This window comes from Schistocerca americana, chromosome X (assembly GCF_021461395.2).
Source record: "Schistocerca americana isolate TAMUIC-IGC-003095 chromosome X, iqSchAmer2.1, whole genome shotgun sequence".
NCBI lineage: Eukaryota > Metazoa > Arthropoda > Insecta > Orthoptera > Acrididae > Schistocerca > Schistocerca americana.
In genome coordinates this window covers 787,294,961-787,321,060 of record NC_060130.1, presented here as the reverse complement: position 1 = coordinate 787,321,060, position 26,100 = coordinate 787,294,961, and the positions used below count along the sequence as shown (strand labels likewise).

Sequence of the window (26,100 nt, the reverse complement as noted above, 5' to 3'; positions counted from 1 at the left end):
ATTGGTTTTGAACACCACAGTGCTTCTCAAATGGATGTTACACGTTTTTTCTGTCTTATGGAGGGAATTACTCAGTCACTTATGGGGGCTTTTAAAAAAAAAAGACTGAACTCCTCCCGAACAGGCCATGAAGGCCCAATGGTGCTGACCAGCCGCCGTGTCATCCTCAGCCCACAGGTGTCACTGGATGAGGATATGGAGGGGCATGTGGTCAGCACACCGCTCTCCCGGCCGTATGTCAGTTTCCGAGACTGTAGCTGCTACTTCTCAATTAAGTAGCTCGTCAGTTTGCCTCACAAGGGCTGAGTGCACCCCGCTTGCCAACAGTGCTAGGCAGACTGGATGGTCACCCATCCAAGTGCTAGCCCAACCCGACAGCACTTAACTTCAGTGATCTGACGGGAACCGGTGTTACCCCTGCAGCAAGGCCATTGGCCACTTATGGGGAAGCTACAGTTTAATGTGGACTTCAAAAAAATGCTACATCTTGATATTTTTCACATATACCAATCACTGATAGTAATGAAAGAAATGATAACTAAAAAAATCTGTGGACTGACCAGGATTAAATCCTAACCATTGGATTTTTAGTATGACATCCACTCAGTCAAAGTGCCATATATGGACTACAAATACACACAATTTTATTATTTGCAATAGAGGCATGTACTACTTTCTTTAACGGTGTCAGCCTAAAAAGGGGAAATATTTTTAAAATTGTGTATAACAGCTGAAAAAGATATGACTGGAGGTATTTATAATTTTTCGAAACACTTTTTTAAGTTGTTGTACGTATAATGCACATGGTATCATTTTTTTGAATATCAATGAAAAAACATGAAATGAATGAAATCATAGAAGTTTGTCAGTGTTTCACAGAATAAAACCAGACTTGTCACTAACAGAATTTACCAGTTCAGTTTCCCTGTATAATCAAAGAACACTATGAAAAAGCTTGATTAAGAAAGGTTACCATGTGGAAATCCTGCACTGACAAAGTAACTTGTGCAGACTAATACTACATATAGTGAACGTAACATTTTAAAGAGGACAATGGGTGCACTTGTGCCAATGCTATTCTAAAAAAAAAAAAAAAAAAAAAAAAAAAAAAAAAAAAAAAAAAAAAAAAAAAAAAACTGAAATAAAGAGCAACTTGTTGCCATATGCATATTTAGTTACAAAGTTACACCCACAAGGCTCCAGTTTGTTCTGAAAGTTGGAAGAAAGTTTCACCAATTAAAACTTTCTTCATAGTACAAGGTAGTTTAAAGGATAGTCTCTTGGCTGTTTCCATATAGATTACCTTGAATTAATGTGGCTCATAGATGATCTGGTCTTGCACTTTATCTTCACCCCTTCGACCATTTGCTTCTCCATAGCCCACAGCAAGTATGTTAGGAGGTTGTAACAATAAGCAAGTGTTGCATATGGCTCAATTAAGATTAAGAGAGGACACAGTGGCATATCTTGGGTTTCATGAGAAATTTCAGGAGGCTCTTTCCTTCCGAGATTTATGGGCAGGGCTATCAGAGCATTATCAGAGGAAAAATATATTTAGATACTACTGGAAACAGCTGAACAGCATATCTCAAAGACAGCGAGAGCCATAGAAAATTTTGTAGGTAGGATTAGGAAACTGAATATCAACACTTAACTGACAATGATAGCACTCATAAAGCACTACTACATGAAGCAAAACAAAGATAGCTACACACAGTCCTGTGGGGCTTGCTGCTGGAGTTTCATGAAAGGTGCAAACAAAATTTTCTAAATCAGTGAATAAAGTTGTGGTGACTGCAATGGCTGTGTCAAAAACAGAGGCAGTGGGTGGAACTAAAGAGAAAATGTTAATATTTAACACTGAAGTTAAGAGTAAATGACATCTCAGCTAAAGGGATAGTAGGAAGATGCAACCAATACAAACTAAAACTGGTGGGGAGAGAGAGGCAGTTATGTTGAATGTGTTTTTCACATCTATTTTAAGTACGGTTATGAGATTTTTGATTACATACAGTAATGTGACATAAGAGTGTTTGCAAAGCAAGAGTTCTCCAGAAATAAGGGATCAGTCACTGATGGTTGATTTAACTGTAACAGTATGATGTAAAACCAAAAGCCCCAAACATGATTTTTTCCTGTGTTTAGTACTGTGTGTAATTTTTTTCTATGTTTTTTCCATACAAGTCTTCTAATATTTAACGCTCTAATACAGCTGAATGTAAATACCCACTGGCACACACTGACACTGTTGCGTAGAACCACAGTAAGACAGCAGTACTAGGAATTTAAGTGTTGTATGAAACAGTGTCAACCGCTGATTTTGTTGATCAATCTACATATTTTAAACAAGTGTGAAAACAGTATAAAATTGCAGCCCAGAACATCAGGTGTTCAAGTGTATATACATAACAGCTAATGTAGTCTCTTTTACAAGCATCCATTTAATAGTTTCTCAGGAACCAGTCCCAAGGTAGAATTCGTCGATTAAATTCCCTGAAGAGGGAAGGAACATGTGATATAATATTGTATCACACTTTCCACATTTGTTACTGAACATTGCACACAGCTAACAATTTCAGTGGTGCACTGATCACTACAAGTATTATTGCAGCATTATGGCAAGCCATCAGGATGGGTGCCAAATCAGCATTGCAGCTACCAGTTCTGTATGAAGCCACTGCAAACAGCAGCAAAACAAACTACCACCAAGGCATTATTTATGAATTCCCAACCAGTAAACAGGGCATCAAGCTATTCAGCCACTCAATCTGTCCAGTCACCATCTGGCTATAAGCAGTGTAGTGTAGACAGCCAGCTGCCATCACATGAGCTCTCAGCTGGAGCCTGACATAACACTGTGTCAGGTGCCTCCATCCCACAGCCACTTCCCAAGCTGGGTCCTCATGTTTCCTGCAATTTCCAAAGAGCCACACTCCACATGGTCTGGGGAATGATAACAGATAGCAGTTGCAGGATGTGGGTGCCTGTTTGAATCCAGCAATGTTCTACCCTGTTGTTAATATGAGAATTTGTGCAGTTGCTGGCATCTCACTGACTGGACCAAGACCACCACAACCATCGTTCAAATGAAGTACGCCGGGATAGTGCGATGCCATCCTGATCAAGAAAAGATGGCTTTGCACCCCTCCAGTAGCAGTCTTACAAACCTCACTGCTACACATACAACACACAATTATGACACATTTCTTTACTTGTCACGGAAATGAAAATATCAAGTTTAAATTAAGTGGTTACAATACAGAAGAATGGAATACTATGCACACCTGACAAGAGCAATACATAAACATTTTGCTACTACTGCAATGTGGATACTTCTAAAATGTTATAGCATGTCCACATATTATTGTTATTAAGTGGGTATACTGTTCCATTCCACTGTGTTTTAATACCTTCACGGAAACTCTACATTTGAACTTTGATGACAAATAAGGGAGGAACATATGACAACATAGCAACTTCTATTTTGAGCACTACAGCTCTGCAAGCTTTTTGCCAAATAATACCTTATTTATGGCTTGTAAATCTGATGACCATAATTATTCCCTACTGCACTCATGTTCAGGAAAAAACAGAACACCTCAAATGACTAGAGATAGGAGATCCATATTCACAGGACATGTACATTAGTATGTTCTGCAGAAATGATTAACATTTCACTCACCTCCATTCTGCATGTGTCCTGTTGCCTAGTAGGCACAGGGTCCACCACGGACCCTCATAACTTGTAATATGCATGATGGCATTGATGTATATAAAACATGAATAGCGCTCTGTGGTATACCCATTCATACTGCATTCACCTGGTTCCAAAGTTCATCCGTGGTGGTTGGCACTGGGTCACAGCACAGCATCCATCGTTTCACCATATTCCACACATTTTTGACTGGCAACAAGTCTGATGATTCGGCAGGCCAGGGCAAATGGCTGACATCCTGTGACACCATGAAGGCACGTGTTCATGCAGTAGCATGTGGTCATGCATTGTCATACTGAAAAATGGCACCTGGGGTACTGCGTAGAAACAGTATGGCTACTGGTCACAGGATGTCATTCACGTAGGGCACACCGGTCACAGTGCCCTGGACACATACCAACAGTGATTTGTGGTTGTACCCAATAGCACCCCACATCATAAGGCCATGAGTTGGCACTGTATGTCTCGCATCAATGCAATCCCTCCGATTCCGCTCCCCTTGTCTGTGGCAAAACAAAATGCAGTCATCATTTTCAAATAAACAGAATCTGGATTTGTCCAACAGCACTGTATGATGCCATTCTTGTCCCCAGTGACGTGGTTACATCCGCCGTTGCTGTCTAGCACATTTCTGAACATTTGTCAATGGTACGTGGAGAAGTGGAGGACACGCATGTAACACATGCCATAATAAACGGCTGTGGGTGGTCACCCCTGATAGTGTATGATGTGTTACACTGTTTCAATGTTGCATCAGAGCTGAGGAGGATGCAGATCTGTCTTGCACTGCTATTCAGATCAGGTGTCGATCTTCTTGCAGGGGGGTCTGGGTGCTGTGACCTTACCCATTTCGTCATATTCTACGGCCTTCAGTGAACCATTCTGCACACACAAGTTGCACTGCTGAAACACTTCATTCCACATGAGCAGCAAGCTATTCAGCCACTTGCTGCTCATGTGGGAGATGGATGCATCATATTCTCTCATGTCAATAATTTGTTCTCTTTCAAACTCACTGATTTGATGGTACGGTTCGTGTATATGTCTGCTCAAGTCACACTGATTCATTACCTTTGGTTTATAGTGACAAAGAGAGCCACAGTCACATTTTACTGGTAGGTGGTGTTGCACTGTGATATCGATGTTGACCTTGAACCCGCAGGTTGACGTGGTTCAAATGTTAATCATTTCTGCAGAACATACTAATGTGCATGTCCTGTGAATATGAATGTCCTATCTCTAACCATTCAAGGTGTTCTGTTTTTCTTCCTGAACATGAGTATACATGGTACAACTTCTTCAGCAACCTGTGCCTCTGTTAGTCTTTAGATTTGTTAACTTTCAAACACTTTTGTACACAGATGCAGAATCTTACAGATACATTACCATGACATATGCTAGAACAGGCACATCTCTGTATTTCTAAATAATTTTTATTTTGTTTCATCAATTCAAGCTGGGGTACTTCCCTTGTTACTTTTTTGTAACGAAATTATTGTTTTGCAAATCATATGCACAAAACATGGACACACAATTTTCAATCTTCAGACAAGATTTATACCTTAATAACTAAAAATAATAATTGGATCCATTGTAATGATCTGTTTATAAAGTTAAGGAGTCTAACTGTGCCATGTGAAAACATCCAGCAATCTATTATGAACATTACTATAAAACATGCACCAATTCTAACCATGATCTTGGAGCACAAGACAGCTTTATTTTCATTCAACAAGGAAAAAATAAATGATAAACTCAAAACAACATTTTCTACCAGGGAATATAACTGTGCAACAAGATTACTTGGGTAACTAAAACAAACATATTTAAGATGATAGTAAAAGAGTATCTTTACAAAATACATTCTACGTAAACAGAGTGATTATAATTAAAGTTACAATTTCAAAAAACTGTAAAGAAAGAACCACTGCCCCAGAACATCATCAAATTTGAACAGGATATTATCAAAGAAGGGTGAAACATTATGGAAAAAAAAAAAATTACCACTAGATGACAGTGCAAGTGGCAGAAAGATGTGAGGTACATGGCTGTTCCTCTGTTTGCATCCGAGACATTTACCATGACTGTCTAAATGCAGGATCATGCACTGCCAGTAAAACTCTTTCACAAGAATGATGATTGTGTGCCAACAGCTCTGCAGAAGTTCTGGAAGCTTGAGGGAATGAAAAAAGGCATAGGTTCAATGTCTGCCAAGGGTTTGGAAAAAATTATTACAAAATTTGAAAAGACAGGTTCTTCTGAAGTGAAATGTAGCAGAGGGAAGAAAACAATTGATCCAATGCAAGTACGTGACATATCCACAGAATAGCAGGAGGGGGTGAGCAGTGATGCACAAATATCGACTGCATGGGGAACTGCCCCAGCTTTGAACACATGTGTGAGCTCTGTGCATAAAATTCTACAGAACATCCTGCATTGTTATCCGCACAAAATTATCCATGTCCAGGAGTTACTTCATACTGACCTGCCAGTAAGATTAGTGTTTGCTCCAGAATATCTTGCTCTCATGAAAGTGGACAATGAATGGCTATGTAACATTCTGTGAACAGGCAAAACCCATTTCAATCTACAAGGGCATGTCAATACACAGAACTGCAGGATATGGGCAACATGAAATCCTCTTGCACATCAATTGTTACTGCTTCATTTTGCAAAGGTAACTGTGTGCTGCAGGTTGATGGAATCATTTATCATAGGACAGAGAGACTTCCATGCACCACCATCATTCCAATCCTTCAACAGTATGGATGTATGGATAGGATCACTTTTTTGCAAGATGGCGCTCCTCCACACATTGCACAGGCAGTGAAGTAGCTGCTACAGAGGCATTTTGGGAATGATAGAATTATCGGCCAGCCAGGCTGGCCATCCAGATCATCTGATCTTAATCCGTGTGACTTCTGGCTGTTGGGTTATCTGAAAGATGCTGTGTTCAGTGCTCTGATTCCAAAAGCAGCTGAACTGAAGGTACACATTGTGCAACATATTCTGAGCGAGACCCCTGTGACACTCTAATCTGTTATGGGACATGTTGTTTCCTGATTTCAATTTGTGACAGAAAACTGTAGACACCATACTGAACAGGTCTTGCACCAGTCTGATGACAATTAGAAACTGATTTCATTGTTGATTTCCATGCAGTTTATAGCCTCGGAACAATTAAAAATTTATGTCATTGTTGCTTCTGTGTGTTGTTGACCTCGGGGCAATTAAAAACTGGTTTTTCCCATCTGATGTGGTATGACCTTGGCATGGTGGCCAGGCTTACCTAACAGTGCCACAACTGTTGAATGCCAAACTTGTGCAACTCACATCTTGGCCATCTTATTGTGATCCATCTGTCATTTGTAGCCAAATCCATTCATGTTATGATGCTTACAGTGGCATCTAGTGTGAAAATTTTTGTCAATATCTTTTATTCCCCTTCTTACAGCAATTTTGAAAGTGGAACTTTAATTATAATCACTCTGTATTCAAGTTATCTAGATAACATACAATAGAGGTTGGTAAAAAAATAACATAAATAAAATCTTAATCACCTTTGTCATTCTAAACTATATCTTCACAGCAAAACACATCATATAAAAAACTATATTACTTGTGATGTGTAATAATGATCTTCTTTCATCTTTCTGAACTGAACATTTCATTCATTGTGGAGGGATGGTGGCCCAATCAACCAGATAGAAAAATACGAAAGCTCGAAGGTCATAACCAAAAAAGCACGAGTATTGAGTACTGTCAGGACCATGAGATTAGCAGAGAGAGAGAGAGAGAGAGAGAGAGAGAGAGAGAGAGAATGTGGGGGCACTGAGTAATTAGTGATCACGTGTGACTGAATAATGAAAAATTAATTTTGACATTCTCAGATAATTTGTTTGTAGCTACATAAATGCAAAAAAGCCGACCTGTAAGTAATTAAAAGCCTGTAAGTATGAATTAACTAGTTTTTCATTATGTTAAGCTGATATTACTGCAAAAATAATTCGCGGGTAAGTACACAATTACTATTTATACTTTTTACATTCTTGCAGACTGCATTGTTTTCTTTTTCTCTCACCTTCTGAGAAAGTGCATCTGCTATTTTGTTTTTCCTGTTACTCATCAAAATTCTTCTGCAACACCACTATCCAATTAAATATGTAGGAAGTTTCATAATACGCACATTTCTCTTGGCAGTATACTTGAATGGGGTTTCTTTTATGGTGACTGAACCACATATCTGCAACTACTTGCTGGTTCCTGGAGGAGATTTATGTTAGCAGGTATTATTTCATTTCTCTTTGACAAATGATATTTTTTGATTCCTGCATATTAATAAATATGGCAAGTTCTAATTACTGTAGATTATAGCATATAACTTATTTCACATACACTACACAAGTCATTTCAGACTGGAAGACCCCCCAGTTATTGAACAATCTGTTAAAACCAGCCATGGTAAAACCGTTAAGCAGATGTGGTAAAATTTGTAATTGAATCCTACCACTCACCACACAGATCGTGGATGCATAGTTCTTGCTGGTTCATAAACAAGCTTTTATTTTTTCATGTCAGCTAGTCATGTCACCCTGCCTGGACTCTGTGGTAAGTGGCAGCTTCCAGTTTATATCACAAAGTGGTCTGGAAGAACAGACATTGTAGTAAGATTATTTGAAAACACCTTGAAACAGCAGGAAACGTTTTATCCATACCAATGAGAACTGGACATTTTTATGTGAAAGAAGTCAGTAAGTTGAAAGAGTGAGAAAACACTCTAGTTCTTGATACGGGTAAATCTCACCGAATTTCAGTAAATCAAGTTCATAATAGTTGGATTATCGCCATAAGAATACATGCATTAATGGTTGTGAAGAATGTATCCATACATTGGCTTCAGAAATACAGACAATCTAATGTTTTCATGTGTTAGTTACCATTACAGTTGTAGCTATAGACATAAGAAAATGTATCTGCAATATTGCTTTCAATCAAGGGAAACAAAATTAAATCGCTGATTTCAAGAAATTTCAAAATTCTGTGTAGCTCTCCCCACCTCCCCTTCATCATTCTATTGCATATGTTGCACTTCATCTTAAATGTTAATGAAATCTTTCTTCTCAGTCATTGTTTGTATTACATCAAGAGTTTCTCATTATTGTCGTAAAGCATATACCAGTGGCACAGCTAGCAGTCTCAACAGTATAAGCATTGAGTACAGAAGAGCCTAAAACAGCTTTTATCTCATCTTGCACATTTAATATTTGTATTATGTGGCATGTAAGTCACAAGGTATTAGCACCATTTGTCCCCTACCTAGTCCACAAATCAATTAGATGGTGAGTATGAACGAATTATAATGACTGCCAGTACATGAGCCTGTACTATTTCAATCATTACACGACAGGTTCGTGGACCATATGCCGGGGTAGTAATATGTTCATGGATGGCATGGTCTCTGGAAACTACATATTGCACACTATTGGCTATTAAAATTGCAACATCAGAAAGGATAGAAAATAATGAAATTTTTTTACTGTGCATACACAGTATAGCACGAAAAATACATGATTATACACTGACTGACAAAAAAAGTGAAGCACCCAAAAGACATGGTCGGGCGTCAATGTAACTCTGTACAACTACATACCCTTGGTGGCTATGTAAATGATTAGAGGCTATTGTCTGTGACGGGTAGAACTGCCACCAGTTCATTAGTTTATTCAGTTTAATTGTTGTTACCAGGCCTGATAGGGTATATAAGGGGAATGAACAGCATCAGATGTTGACTGATCACTGTGAAGGACACAGAGGTGTCTTGTACTTGTTTGTGACAGTGTTATCAGCACCTAACAGAGTTTGAAAGGGGCCTCATTGTGAGTCTCCTTTTGGCTGGCTGGTCGAATCAAGCAAGATCAAGATTTGATGGGTATTCAGATGTGACAGTGACTCGATGTTGGACTGCATGGGAACATGAGGGAGCCATACTCGTCAAAAAGTTCTGGTCAATCACATCTGACCACCACAAGGAAGATGTGCAACAAGCACATTATAGCCCTTCACGTCTGCACCTGCCATCCAAGAGCAACTAATGGACTTCCAGCAACATTCTGTCATTCCACATCATTGGTTAGAGAGTAGCAGTGACCAGATTAGGGAATTATTGTCCTATGCACAGGCTGCCGTTAACACCACAACAAAATGGCTGTGTTTGGGATGGTGCCATGACTGGGAAGCATGGCCTACTGATGAACTGCATCAAATTGTGTTCAGCAAAGAATCATGGTTCTGCACTACCTCGTATGACCACTGTCGGTGAGTATGCTGGTGACCTGAGGAGAGGTCCCATTCTTCCAATGTTTTGGAGAAGCACAATGGTGGTGTGGTGTAGGGAGCTATAGGGTATGACTTCAGGTCATGGCTGACAGTGACTGAGGGAACTCTGATAGCACACAGTACAGCATGGGCATCCTGAGCCCTCATGTGTTGCTCACATGTAACACTATTGCAGTACCATTTTTCAAAAGGATAATGCTTGTAAACATATGACATGTCTTTTTGTCAAATGTTTGAGTGATGTTGAGGTACTCCTGTGGTCAGTACGAACCTGAGATCATCTCTGGTAGAACATGTGTGGCATCAGCTTGGATGCACACACTGCTCCATACCAGTGCCCCAGATATCAAGGACTAGTTACAACAGCTGCAGGCCAGCTTGCCTCAGGGAAGGATACAATGGCTTTATCAGGGTGTATATGCAGTTGAGGAAAATAAATTCCTGGATTTTTCCAGATTGTCCAGTTAAAAATACACTTTCTTCCGGGTGAAAATACACTTTTCCCATGTTAGGCGACGGTATACTTTTCCTCTGAACTGTAAAACTTATCAATCCATTGAATCGTTATGGTCTTATAAATGGGGGAAAAACACGTTTTGGAAAGATCTGTTATGTGCAGCAACATGTACGCTGCACATTTTCATATTATGAAAGTATAAAGTCTAATTCCACCACACACCACATGTTACTTTCCGAAGCATTGAAATCGAGATTGCCGTTCACTTTTGTAAGCCAGTCATAGCTCATGTCTCTCGATCTCGCCAGCTGATTATGGCGGATATTCAGAGCATAGGAACGTGATGTAATCAGCCAATAGCAACATCACTATTAAGTAGCGAGACCACACAAATAGGAAACGTTAATGGTTTAAATTAATATAAATAGTGTTGCTACAAGAAAAGCAAAGCTTTCACACGTAATATTGGTCTCTAAGATTATTCGGCTGCAAATTTAAGCTTTCATGTATAATGTTGATCTGTTTTGAACATTACACTTTAAGATACATCAAACAAATGTGCCAGTTAAATGTTTAATAACAACATTAATGTCTGATCAACTAGGCTAGAAATTCTTCAAATGATTATCCTCACAGAGTTGATTTTTAAATGAGAGTCAAATGCTCTGTGATTTAAGAAATTCATTATACATTCTCACACACAGTTCATCTTGTGTAAAAGGAAATTTACTTTGAAAGTAACGCTTTTCGAACCACCATTCCCAATATTTCCCAGTGACCTGTTAGAAATAAGTTCGTTTCATCGGTTGCCAGAGAGTGGCAGGTAACAGGCGTCATTGCACTTGCACAGATACGATGAAGCAGGTAGCCCATATGATCGTACATGTAAAACATTAAAGGATCTTATATTACGCCATAAAAGAAACAAGATATCAGAGGATACTCCAAGAGCATCGGAATTTTGTGAACCATACTAAAATGCATAATTTGGCTTAAATTGCACATTCAGATGTAAATTTTCTTGGAGTACCAGTACTATATTATCTCGTGTTTGGTTCTTTATTATGGCATAATGCCATACGTGCTAGAAGATGAAAACATGCACTTGAAATGCAACGAACAGTTGAAAGCAGCCAGTAGTATGGAATTAAACACTTCATTTCAAATAAACGGATTGTCTCAGCGGAAAAAGAGTAATAAAAGCCAAATTTCTTTAGCAAATCGGCAAAAATAACTTCATTGTTCTGCAAGGCAACTAATGGTTGACAGTTAGAAAGGTGGAAATAAAATCAAATCTGAATCTAATAACTTATTTTAGCCTTCCGTAATTATGTGAATGTATTTTAATTCACCTGATAGCTCCCGGCCACAGAAATTTGTTTTGTTTTCATTTGATGTGACAGCAATAAATGAAGAGGAAACAGCAAAGTCACTAAACGTAAACACGGGTCACGTGGAGACTACCCTCCTCCCCACTACAACTCAAGAGAGTCCTCTGTCACGGATCTACGATATTTCTGAAGCGGGGCAATACTAGATAGTGGCGCCATCCCTCACCCCCATTCCTCCAGCATTTGAGGTAGGACGCTGAAAATTAAATCACCTTTTCAAAAAATGTTCGTTTTATCGCGCATATCTTTCTGCAGAGTCTGATACATAAAACATGTGTCTTTGAGGAAATGTAAGACATGTTATTTGGTCTTTAGTGTGCCAAAGTGCAGTGTCACACCACTTCACACAGCATTCTTTCATCGCACTTCACTGTATTTTGCTCTGTTGAATTCACACGTGTATATTTTGTAATAGATGCCATCAAACTATATTCAGGACAGTGGAAATTAAAATGTCCTGTGGTGCCTAACCTGCTCCATCAGCCAGTTTCACATCCTGCACTTTTTTTTTTTTTTTTTTTTAAATAAAAAAAGAACCCTTGCAATTAATACTGGATGGGATTATTTGTAACCAGGACAGAACAAGAACTCTTCAGAAAATTTGCACTCTTTATTGCCTATTAGCTAACAACTTGCAGTTTTGTGTGACATAAAAGTAAATATAGGATACATAAAACCAGTAAAGACAAGAGACAAGTAAGACACAGTACACATTTCTCCAATCCTTAAGTCCTAGGGTTTTTTCCTCTCTAATCGTGCTACAGCTTTACATGGCATGTCGTCGTCTAATACTGAAAAAGCTGTTAATACAAATAGTACCCAAGACTGGTGTTGTTTCTGGAGCTGATTACATGTATTTTGTCAATGTCTGCTAGATAAAACAAAATAGGCCTGTCTAATATTGCAGCAATTGTAATACACCCCACATAAACGAGACTGTTTTGGAGCAAATGGTCATTTTTACGACACGACAGAATATAATTCACGAAGAACCACTATCAAACGCCCAATAGGCCTACTACAAGCAAAAAGCTTTATGTTAGGAAATAGTTTCACATTTCATTCATGCGCTCCAGCTTCTCATCTTCTCCTTCCTCATTCTAACAATCAATCTTTTCATCAGTAATTCTGTAGCTATTCCTACCTGTGTCAAAACTTATTCTCCGGTTAATTTCACTAACCCTGCTACAATCACCGGTTTAGTTATCCCGCATTTATTCTCTGGTTAGGCGTTATTATGTGTTCACACAACACTTTTTCCGTGCTACTCCCAGAATAGAACTTAAGGCCTGCTGGCCGGGGACTGTACAACTGGCCCTTACTAGTGTAGCGGTCTGGCCAAAAACTTTCTATCAAAATTTCATTTTCTTGGATACACCGAGAAGATAACAAGTAATCTTTCTTACCTGTTATTCCTGTTAATCATTTATTTCCACTCTGGTAGTCTGAATCTTTGGCTTTCACTAGTAATTATAACAACGCCGATCATTTGCAAACCCAGTCAACCACACAAACAATGGCATTCACCTGTTCAGCTTCATTCTGCTCAGCTCGTATGGCCCTGTCCGCTTTTGTCTGCAAGGAAGTTTATTTCTAGATTCAACGGGGATTCCCCTGGCAGCAACATCACGTACACTATGCACGCATTCAAAAATCAGCTTATGATTCATTCAGAAATCAACTCAGAATGCATTCAAAAATTTCAAAAACCAACAGGGATGTGTTTCAAAATCATGTGGATAATTGATAGAGACCAACGTGCGCTGGATGCTAGTCACTTCGTGAAACAAGGTTCCCCCCCCCCCCTCTCCACACCCTGAAATTGCAGCCCAGGGCAGACACCCCGGTTTGTCCCTCCCCTCTTCCGTCCCCTAGATCTGGGCCTGTTGTGCAAGAGTGAATTTGGCAGCTTGGGCGCGCCAGTAAAATTTTTCCATGTAGCATCTGGCTGCTTGATGCTACTGCTTATATAGCTAACAACCACACTTCCATAGCCAGAAGCGGGAGAAGGTACTACTCATACGTGACTCAACTGTGTATGCTCATGAGCCTGCTCACAACTGCTCAAAGGAATCAAATGTAAACAGTTGTGACGTCACGCTCATCAGTGGTAATTTGTTGTTCTGAAGCATTTTGCTGTTGTCAGATGCTTGTATGAGCACTGTGTTTTGTTGTTGTATATGGGGCATTTCATTTGTAACTTAAGTTTTATTTTCTTTTTTTTCCTCTCATTCATGTCTTATTGCTGCAGTATTATTCTGCAGTACCGGCATACAGTAATATCCTTTGTTAGAATATTGGTTCTTACCAGCCAAATCTACGAAAATCTAACTGAAAACTAAAACGATGAAAAATTCCTTGAATTCTGCAGAATTCCCAGGCTTTTCCCCTTTTCTCCTGGATGAAAAAATTCCCGTATTTTTGCCGGATCTCCTGGTTGTCCCGGGTCGTATACACCCTGTTTATGGCACTTCACAAATGAATCAGTGCACGCATCCAGGATAGATGGGGTGTATCATCATACCGATAAACGTGCTCTTACTGTCAAGTTCTTTGTAAATGTGACTCAAGTTTATAAGCACTGAAATAACATCACATGCCCTCTCAACCTATGGAGTTTCATTTTGTTCCCTACTCTCCTTGTGGGGTGCCTCACCTTTTTTGTCAGGTAGTGTATTTGTAGCCGATTTTGTGGTCTACAAGGAGCTAGTCTCTAAGGAATACATGATCAGTTATTTTCAGTGGGTTAGAGATATGGAAAACATGCTGATCAAGATGACAGTTGAACACCCTCTGCATTGAGGTAGGTCATGACAGCATGGGAAACATGTAGTCTTAAATTACCTTGTTGAAACAATGTTACAGAGACCTCAAATACGGGGCACACACCCACTGGCTTTAAAATGTCGGAAGTGTTAATATCTTCTGTCCAGATTAAAACCTATGCAAACCAGAGGTGATTATGTTGTGTACCCAATGGCATCTCATATCATACACCAGGTGCTGGACCTGTACTACAATGATGAATGCAGTTTGAAAATGTTCATTCTCCTTGGAGCCTCTACACCAGCATACACTCATCATGGTGTTGTATACAGAATGAGAGAGTATCTGAAAAGATAACATGGTGCCACTCCTGAGAACAGTGTTGTCATATGATGCGCCACTGTCAGCATGACTCACTCTGCTGTTATTCCAAGTGAAGCTGCAACAGTGGTTCATGGTGCTCTAGACATTGTCATCTTATCCATGAGGATACTTGTATTGCTGCAAATAAGTCCATTTTACAACTCAGGGTATTCCAAATTCATAAGACAGCCATGAGATCCTAAACAACATACAACAACAACAATAAACCAGTCTTGATAGACCACAAACCTGCCACTATGGAATTCCAACACACACACACACACACACACACACACACACACACACACACACACACACACCGGTAGCTGTTTCTCCTTCCACACGAGGCAGCATAACATTCTCACACACAACCAACATTCAAATGTGTTTAAATTTCTGAATGAGTAATCTTTACTTACATATAGAATGTACATAGCTTTACTCCTACCTACTTTGCCCAGCTGTGTTGGAACGTTTATCATTTGTGTATCCCAAGTATGCACGACACTACGTGCCAATTTGACATTTGTTGCACATTGTCTTCATAGTGTTGCAATTTTAATGGTTAGCAGTGTATGTAGCTTCTCTCTCAGCACACAGTCGATCACTTTTATGACTCTCTGCTGATAACAAAATAAACCCATGCAAAATTATGTAACTGTTCTTTGTACCATTTCCCTGTGAGAAAACAGGGAGATGCTACATGGAAGAGGAACATTATGAATGTAATGTGGTAAGACATGGAGACAGGGAAACAATACTCAACAACAGGTCTTACATGTGTTCTGAAAATAATTTCTTCACAGATTTGTAAAGCTTCCTAGAAACTCGCTCAACAATTCTCTGTCTCATGATTACTTTCTTCATTAAGAGATTTTTGTGACTGTTCCATATTGTCACATGCTCATCGCACCTAATTCATAAACACAAGCAGCTATCTAATTTTATACTCATTAAAGATTGTGGAATGTTGACAGACTGCAATAAATACCTTTAATTGCATAATGATAGAAATATGCCATATACACATTTTATACTTGGGGAAGCAACTACAAGATCTTACCTCACACATTATTGGGTAATTGGTACATTGATGCGTGCCACATAAAGTCTACTTATGCAATACATTTGTCACTAAACAACCATTTCTTTCAAACTTCTTGGCAGATTAAAACTGTGTGCCAGACCGTGACTCAAACTTGGGATCTTTGCCTCTCATGGGGCAAGTACTCTACAACTCGGCTAACCAAGTACGACACACAACCAGTCCTCACAGCCTTACTTCCATCAGTACCTCATCGCTTACCTTCCAAACTTAACAGATGCTCTCCTGTGAAACTTGCAACACTAGTACTTCTGGAAGAAAGACTACTGCAGAGACATGGCTTACCTACAGCATGGGGGATGCTTCCAGAATGAAATATTCACTCTGCAGCAGAGTGTACAGTGATATGAAACTTCCTGGCAGATTAAAACTGTGTTCGGCAACTCTCTCGCATACACACGACCATTGCACTCCACTATATGATGAGTAGCAATCTATCTCTTTCATAATATTGTCATTATTCTATCCCAGATTTTCCACTGTTTCTTGGTGTTACAATAACTGTGATTTTAACATTTTTTTATCTAACTGGAAAAGCTCAAACAACAGTGTTATTTCTCTGAGTGAAAGACTGAGATCCTCACCAAAACTACAGAAATACAGTTAGTGAAAATGAATATAAAAACAAAAGGCCATATATGTCATCTATTGCTAAGTTCATTTTTCTAACTAAAAGCTGAGATATGGGATATAAAAAAAAGCAAAAGAAAAATAACCACTGTACATAGCTGAAATGTATCTGCTAGAATGCAATACAAATTAATGACATCACATGCGGTGATCACAAATGACAATCAGTCAGGCACTCATGCACAAACACGAGGGGAACAGTTTTTTAAATGCTTTTTCCTTTTCCACATATGACAATTCACCTCAATGAAGAACCGTTTTTCTTGTTTTGTTTCAAACATCATAAAATTCTACAAAGTGATGGAGCAATTACAATGACAAGGTACATGAAATTGAAAATCAGTAGGGAACAATGGCAGCAATTAATTTAGACCTAAAATCAAATGTCTGAGAATAACTACTTCTAAAATAGAGGCTTCCAAAGCAAAGCAAAGCAAAGAGTTTCAGAAAACATATTTCATAGCAGAGCCTGAACTGGAGATACAAATGTTCAGCGAGAAAAAATACATTCAAATAACCTTTGAATCCTTAAAATATGTTTAAAAAAGTGCAGTATGTTGAATAAAACCAGAATATATAAACTGTAACTCACATAAAAATGTATTACAACTGCTGATACAAAAACACCTATGCTCTGGAGCAAGTCTCCAATTACATGTATCACTGCTGCCCTGACGTTTATGCCAGATCTGCTATGGCTGAATTCACTGTGGGTGTGCCCGTGTGCACCTCTGAGACTGTTACAGGATCCATGCAGCACCAATCCCATGCTAAAACAAAATTAAATCATAAATATCCTCTCCACAACTTTCCATATTAACTGCAATACACCACCGTATTTCATACCATATTTTAATTATTCAAGTAACTCTTTAAATAAATCATTCATAAATAAATTAATCTTTTGAGAGTTTTAAAAATGGCACAGACCTAGTGGGAGTAATGTTTCCAATAGAAACACAGAAAGACAAAATTTCAAGCTTATAAAAACTACACCACCGAGAGCCACAAGGGGAAACAATGTGGAAGATAAGGGCTGAGTAGCTGCAATGATGAATGTGACCAAAAGTCGGTAATTACAAAGTAAAAACCTTCCTTGTCTTTACCCCTTCCCCCCCCCCCCCCCACACACACACACACAAATAAAATAAAACCACACACAAAGAGATGAATGCAGCAGTCAACTACTTCAGAAATTTTTAGCAAGATTTGTCTAATCTAATAAACCTGCCACATGCATTAACAGTAGCAGAATTTAATAGAAGGGTTGGATGAGTATCCAATGGGGCTGTGACACAATGATTAACTTCCATGAAATACAAGATCGTAAGTACCTTAGAAGGGTCGCATGAGCTCAGAAAGTCACTTTTCGATCCACAAAGGATATCCTACAAATATTAATTCATGACTGACTCTCTGAAGGGATGTTTGGAGAACATCTGATCTCCCCCCCCCCCCCCCCCCCAATTTAATCCAGTTGGCATATCTGCAAAATGCTGTGATAAATAATAAAAAAGAAGGATACACTTATTTACAAGCAAGGAATTTCCAAATGCTCAAAACTAGCTTGGAGCACTACCATGGCATGAAAACCACATTTTTTCTAATTTGAACCCACATAACCTTTTACAAATTGTGTTACAGAGATCGATTTATGTTAGATGACTTTGTCTTACAGTGTCAGGCTACTGCTGGAAACTACTGAAATGCTATAGCTCAGTATTTTTTATATTTCTTCCATCCACTTGTTGGGGTAATGATACACACCAAATCTGGCTCTCTATCAAGCTGACTGAAGACATATGTGCTATTAGGTACTTATTCCATAACATTTCCATCCTGTCAATGTCCTATCATTTATATTTTCATTTTAGCTGTTCTATTTGTTCACATGTATACACTTTTGTGATATTATAATGACCACCTACTAAAACTGTAAGTAAGTGTTTCCCATCTGCACTATGCACAACAGCCAGAAAAGGTGTACGAGAGAGATGTCTGGTGCTGACATGTCTTCATGGGTGTATGGAGCTAAGTTGTCTGTAGAGCTACCCACAACTGATGAAGGCTGTGATGTGAATAATTCACAAAGTGAACATGACACAGGTACAAAGTACCTTCCAAAATGCACTGTATGGCGGCTTCCCACGTATATGAGTAGGCGATGTGGTCCCACAGATGTTCAATTGGTCAAGATCTGACATTCCCTGATATACATACATCCTTGACCAGTAACACGTCTACATATGTAGTCTGCAAATCACTGAACAGTGCCTGATGGAGGGTACTGTGTACCAATATTTATTGCTTCCTTTCTTATTCAGTTTGCAGATGAAGCATGGGAAAAAGAAGAGTCAGTATGTTTCCAAATTCACTGAAATTTGTGTTATTTATTCCAATGGTGCCAAAGCAAGATATATGATGCAGTAGAACTGTTACACAGAGTACACTGAATAATGGTTTTCTAAAGTTACCAACAGGGTTTCAAAGGAAATAATGTCAATGCCTTTCATCAGGACTACTTGATAAGTAATTACATATTTAAATTATATGCTTAGCTGTCACATCTAAGCAGTTGTAATAATAATGAGAGCCGAGAGTGTCCTTTGTTTTGGCAGTTTATTTTAATATTGCCCATGCTCTTCCTGATTTCATGACTGTTCTGATATTTTGAGGAGATTATAATTATGTAAGGCAAGCAGTTAATCTATGATGTGACACACACTTCTTGCTGTTACAGCTTTTTCTTACCTAAATTCTACAGGTGACAGATTTGACAAGCAGCAGCTCCAAAAAAGTTTTGAAGTTTCCAGAAATATGAGGCTGAGTATTTAGCTATACCTCAATGTATTTACTCTGCTAGCAGCCTTAGCACATCTGTGAGATGGTACTTCACGCATACTGTCACTTAGCCCGATTCCTGCTCCAGCCACAGATACTGTTGGGGGAAGAATAGCTTTTAGTAAGCCTCAGTGTGAGTTCAAAGAATTCTAATTTTACTTTCATTGCCTTTTCATGAGATTATGTAAGTTGACTATTATGAAAGTACACTCTTGGAATTTTAACAGTAAACCACATCACGGCGCAGTGCTCGTCTCTTTGTAGTATCTGCTACTGAAGTTAGATAAATATTTTCATAATACTTTTGCACTTACTAAGTCAACCCATGATGAAATGTCATGCTCTTCCTTGTATCTTGTCTATTTCCCCTCTCAATACTACAGTGAAACCCCGCTTTTACACTTTTCAAGGGACTTTTAAAAAAATTGTGTAAAATGCGGGGAAAATAATGTTTTAAGCTGTGAAAGTTACGTATAGGATACCACTTGTATTTTAGCACTTTGTGTATGTGCACATAACAGGTATCAAAATACTTGTCAGGGACTTGTTTATTATCTAATAAAAACTGCTGATATAATGGGAACTGATAATTGGGATGGCATCTCGTGGTCGTGCGGTAGCGTTCTCGCTTCCCACGCCCGGGTTCCCGGGTTCGATTCCCGGCGGGGTCAGGGATTTTCTCTGCCTCGTGATGGCTGGGTGTTGTGTGCTGTCCTTAGGTTAGTTAGGTTTAAGTAGTTCTAAGTTCTAGGGGACTGATGACCATAGATGTTAAGTCCCATAGTGCTCAGAGCCATTTTTGATAATTGGGATGCAGAAATGTTTGTCTCAATTTCATATGTCATTATCAATGTTTTTGGAATGCCTGTAGCTGTTATTCATTATTTAAATAATGAAACTCTGCGTCAGTTACATATTTTTTCATTCTTAGCACAGTGTGTTTCGAGAATTTTTTCTCGATATCAAGTGCAAATATTTACATAAGTATTTTGTGTGGTGTTTGCATATGTGGTGTTCTGTGTCTTTTGAACTGTAGTCATCTTTCTCATGTTATCTGGTACTGGGCTTCTTCAGTTATGTTGGAAACCACAAACTCACAAACTATCATTCACATTGTTTTTTGTGTAACATCACAAAAAATACATACATAAATATTGCACTTAACAAAGAGAATAAATCTTTGAAACATGTTTTGCTCAGCATGAGAATATACATAATTCGCGCTGTGTTTAAACCAAAAAGATTTGAGCAATGCAAACTGAATGAAGGTGTCAACGAGCGCTACAAGCAGCCAAATGAAAAAACACACTAAATACGGTTCAACGGAGGTGTGATGATGATTACGACAATCACAAAACTGTGCATGCGCTGTAGAGACAGTTTGGAAATGGTTGTGATTGGTCATTATGCCTTTATTCATACGAACCTAGTTACTTCTATCAGTCACCATGCAGAGTAGAGTTTGGCAGTGGGAGGAGATACAGCATGAATTGTTCCAACTTATACATGTTTAGCAGTTTAAATCTGCTAAGTAGAGCACCCTGGTGTCAAGAAACTTAACCACACAATGTCTGTAAACACTACTTGAAGGCCAACATCATGCCAGCGTCATTTTATGTCAGTTTTTTCCCCCATGAACAATTTTTCATAACGCATAAATTGTGGGAAAATTATAAATATGTTGATGCAAAATCAGGCGTGAATTAACATTGTGGACATAGGAAATTTGACGGGAGCAATAAAAAATGTCATAAACGGAGGGAAATTGTTAATTCTGGGAAAATAAAACCAAACTTATACTGCACCTAGTAAGCGCCCTGGACTCAGGAGCAATACTCAAACTTCTGTCGGATGATGGTTTTGTATGGTCTCTCTCCTATATGGGTAGACTACATTTACTGAGGATTCTTCCAATGAATCTCAGTCTGCCTTCCCTACAATTCGTTTTATGTGGTCAAACCACTTAAAATCACTCTGTACACATACTCCCAGATATTAAAAGGATGTGACCGTTCAGCAACCATGTAATCAAATAACAACAGATCTTCCTGCATACTTAGCATAGTACATTTAATTTGTTTATGATGAGGGTCAACTGAAGATCCCAGCACCAAGCATCAAGTCCCTGCAGATCTTCCGGCATGGTGTTACAATTTTCTATCACTGCTATTTCTGTATATACAACAGCATCATCTGTAAAAAGCCTCTTAGAGCTTCTAATGTTATCCACCAGGTCATTTATGTGAACTGCAAACTCTAATGTTTTTTTTTTTTTATTCAAAAAACTTTACCAACAGCTGTATGTTTTGTTTATTTTATTTTATACCTCAAATGCTACCAGTTTTGGCAACTCAATATTGCCACCTTCAGGACCTATACACTATTATTGTATTAACAATCTTAATGAATGGTGCCAGTGTCACCCATTGGAGTTAGTGTCACCTGTTCACAGGAATCTGTTGCATGACGATTGGATTTATGATTTGAGTTTTATGGCACCATTCGATAAGATTGTTAATATGATAATAGTGTATGGGGCCTGAAGATGGCAATAATGAGTTGTCGAAACTGTTAGTATTTGAGATATAAAATAAAATAAACCAAAACATATGGCTGTTGGTAAAGTTTTTGGAATGAAGAAAAATATACCAGCCAATGCCCCCAGGCCATAATGGACTGACAGAAATAGCAAACTCTAATGGTCGTTCACATTTAACTGGGGGTAGGTCGAAAGATACTTTTACATCAGACCCGAGTGAGATGACATAGTGGTTAGCAGACTGGACTCGCATTCGGGAGAACAGTGATTCAAATCCGTATCCAGCCATTGTGATTCCCCTACATTGCTCCAGGTAAATGCTGGGATGGTCCCTTTGAAAGGCCGTGGTCATTTTTCTTCCCCATCCTTGAAACAATCCAAGCTTGTGCTCCATTTCTAATGACTTCAATGTCGATTGGATATTAAACCCGAATCTTTCTTCTTATTTACAACAGAAGATTTCTCTGCATTAAGAGTGATGGATTTTATACACACTCTTTAGGTCAATCACAATTCTGATATGATTTTTCTTATGCTTATATTCTGTTCATTACTATTACTAAGCACCAACTGCACATAAATGTATCATTATGAACATGTCGTTTTGTATATTCCAAGTATGGAGTTCCATTACATACTATGATGGATTACTAATCTAAATAAACAAGTATTTTCTTTAAAGCCAGAATCAGGAGGAAACAACAATAAAAAAACAACCAGAACATTATCTGTATGTCTTGTCTAGAATTTCTGGAGGGAAAATTGACACACAATTTTTGGTGTGACATCATGTGCGCTGGACTGCTGTTGAAATTGCTCGTCAATATTCTTAAAGTTTTGGTCTTCAGTTACTTATTTTAAAATTTATTTGTGTTAATATTTGCTGTAAAAGTAACTTATCAGTGGATTTTCATTAATCTCAGTCTTTCTTCCTGTTTTAGTGACTCGAGTAGTCTGTTATTTGTGAGTGTGCTTACGTCGTTCGTCCAAGCCTCACGCCTCAGTAGTGTGTTTACATTTTGTGGCGTGCAGTTGCACCTGTAGTAGTCATAAAGCTAAGTACTGACAAAGTTATTTGTGCACTGTTATGCAATTATTAAATTTAATAGTTTTTAGTGGTGTTTGTGGTGAAATAACAACTTAATAAACTTTTGGAAATGTTTGCTTGTTGTGGGGTTTTTTTTTTTTTTTTTTAATTTTCTGTGTGTTGAAGTTGTTTAGTAAATTTCATGCTTTAGTTTTCAGCCGATGTTTCTTACTGTTTCTTGTGAAATATTTCAGTAAAATTTTCATTCGGTGTTTTAACTTTGTTGAGTGTTCCAGTGGCCGCTTGAATTTTTGGTTTTAGCTAATAATTTTGTGAAGTTTTGTTGGTATTGGTATTAGTTGTGATTTAGTAGTATTAATACAAGTAGTTGCTTTCTTAGTACAGACAGAATTTTGAGACCGCTATTGTTAGTTCTATAAATAGTTCTACTGGTGTAACTGAACTTACGTAATGTACACGTATAGTTTATTTTCCAGTAACTGTAGAATTTTACCATGAGTGAGAAGTGTGGCCTCTTTTGTAGGTTTGTGAGTAGTGGGTTAAGGTGTGGGATTTGTTCAAAGTATTTGCATTGGGGGGAATGCAGTGGGGAAGCCTGTGGGCATTCTACCGCTCTCCTCTCCTGGGAATGCAGAATCTGTAGTAGAAATAAGTTGATAGAGGAGCAAGAGCGTAAGATCTGTGGCCTTCAGATGCAGTTACAACATGCAGAGAAGGAACTAGATACGTTGAAGAGGGTGAAGCGTGCTGGGGAACGGGAACTGGCAGTTGGCAAGAAAGCAGCTAGGAGGAGGAGGTATTCAGACAGTTATACCTTGTGTATATGCAATACATTTGACCAACTGTCAGAGTTGAGTGGAGAGGAGCCTCTTGTAACTGTAGGTGTAGGGAACATTTTGTATATGATGGTGCAAGAAAAATGATGTTGGTAGATCTCCTAAACTAATATGATCTGATGCAGACTGTTTTTTTTCAACTAGGGTACAGGGGAACAGTAGCACAACCATAGACAATATTTTTATCCATTCTTCATTACTAGATGGGCATTCTGTTAGTAAAAGGGTGAATGGCCTTTCAGACCATGATGCACAAATTTTAACACTAAAAGGCCTTTGTACTCAAACCAATGTCATATTTAATTACAAACTATGTAGAAAAGTTAATCCAACAGCAATGGAGAGTTTTTTAAACCTTGTCAAGGAACAAGAGTGGCAGGATGTTTATAGTGTCGATAACTTAGATGATAAATACACTATTGGCCATTAAAATTGCTACACCACGAAGATGACGTGCTACAGACGCGAAATTTAACCAACAGGAAGAAGATGCTGTGATATGCAAATGATTAGCTTTTCAGAGCATTCACACAAGGTTGGCGCTGGCGACACCTACAATGTGCTGACATGAGGAAAGTTTCCAACCGATTTCTCATACACAAACAGCAGTTGACCGGCATTGCCTGGTGAAACGTTGTTGTGATGCTTTGTGTAAGGAGGAGAAATGCGTACCATCACATTTCCGACTTTGATAAAGGTCAGATTGTAGCCCATCACGATTGCGGTTTATCAGATCGCAACATTGCTGCTCACGTTGGTCGAGATCCAATCACTGTTCGCAGAATATGGAATCAGTGGATTCAGGAGGGTAATACAGAAAACCGTGCTGGATCCCAACGGCCTCGTATCACTAGCAGTCGAGATGACAGGCATCTTATCTGCATCGCTGTAACGGATCGTGCAGCCACGTCTCGATCTCTGAGTCCACAGATGGGGACGTTTGCGAGACAGTAACCACCTGCATAAACAGTTCGACGACATTTACAGCAGCATGGACTATCAGCTCTGAGACCATGGCTGCGGTTACCCTTGATGCTGCATCACAGACAGGAGCGCCTGCAATGCTGTACTCAACAACGAACCTGGGTGCACGAATGGCAAAATGTCATTTTTCGGATGAATCCAGGTTCTGTTTACAGCATCACGATGGTCGCATCCATGTTTGGCGACATCGCGGTGAACGCACATTGGAAGCGTGTATTCGTCATCGCCATACTGGCGTATCACCCGGCGTGATGGTGTGGGGTGCCATTGGAAACACATCTCAGTCACCTCTTGTTCGCATTGATGGCACTTTGAACAGTGGACGTTACATTTCAGATGTGTTACGACCCGTGGCTCTACCCTTCATTCGATCCCTGCGAAACCATACATTTCAGCAGGTCGTGTACGGGCCTTTTTGGATACAGAAAATGTTCTACTGCTGCCCTGGCCAGCACATTCTCCAGCTCTCTCACCAATTGAAAACGTCTGGTCAATGGTGGCAGAGCAACTGGCTCGTCACAATATGCCAGTCACTACTCTTGATGAACTGTGGTATTGTGTTGAAGCTGCATGGGCAGCTTTACCTGTACACGCCATTCAAGCTCTGTTTGACTCAATGCCCAGGCGTGTCAAGGCCGTTATTACGGCCAGAGTTGGTTGTTCTGGGTACTGATTTCTCAGGATCTATGCACCCAAATTGAATGAAAATGTAATCACATGTCAGTTCTAGTATAATATATTTGTCCAATGAATACCCGTTTATCATCTGCATTTCTTCTTGGCGTAGCAATTTTAATGGCCAGTAGTGTACAATGCTTTCCTTAACACATTTCTCATGCTCTTTGAGAGTTGCTTTACATTAGAACACTTTTAACAAGGTACTAGCAGTAATGGGCAGCCCAGGTGGGTGACTAGTGGGATTAGGATATCATGTAGAACAAAGCGGGAATTATATCAAAATGTTAGACGTAGTCACAATCAAGCTACAGTAGCCCATTACAAACAGTATTGTAAGGCACTTAAAAATGTTCTTAGGAATGCAAAGAGTATGTGGTATGCAAATAGAATAGCTAATTCACACGCTAAAAT

At 39.0% G+C, this 26,100-nt stretch overlaps 1 protein-coding gene across 2 annotated transcripts in view; it reads right to left on the bottom strand.

The window, feature by feature from the left end:
* Positions 1-26,100, bottom strand: part of LOC124555262 (zinc transporter 2-like) — an 87,681-nt gene that overhangs the window by 15,571 nt on the left and 46,010 nt on the right. Inside the window, exons 5-6 of one of the 2 annotated variants that reach the window (XR_006968529.1) lie at positions 17,356-17,533; positions 8,230-8,359 (exon numbers count right to left, since the gene is read on the bottom strand). Coding sequence is in view for 1 of the 2 variants with exons in the window: in XM_047129130.1 (XP_046985086.1) it covers positions 17,356-17,533 (178 nt within the window). In the remaining variant the exon portion in view is untranslated. The remainder of the gene's footprint in view (positions 1-8,229; positions 8,360-17,355; positions 17,534-26,100) is intronic. The other variant, XM_047129130.1, reaches the window with a different exon arrangement.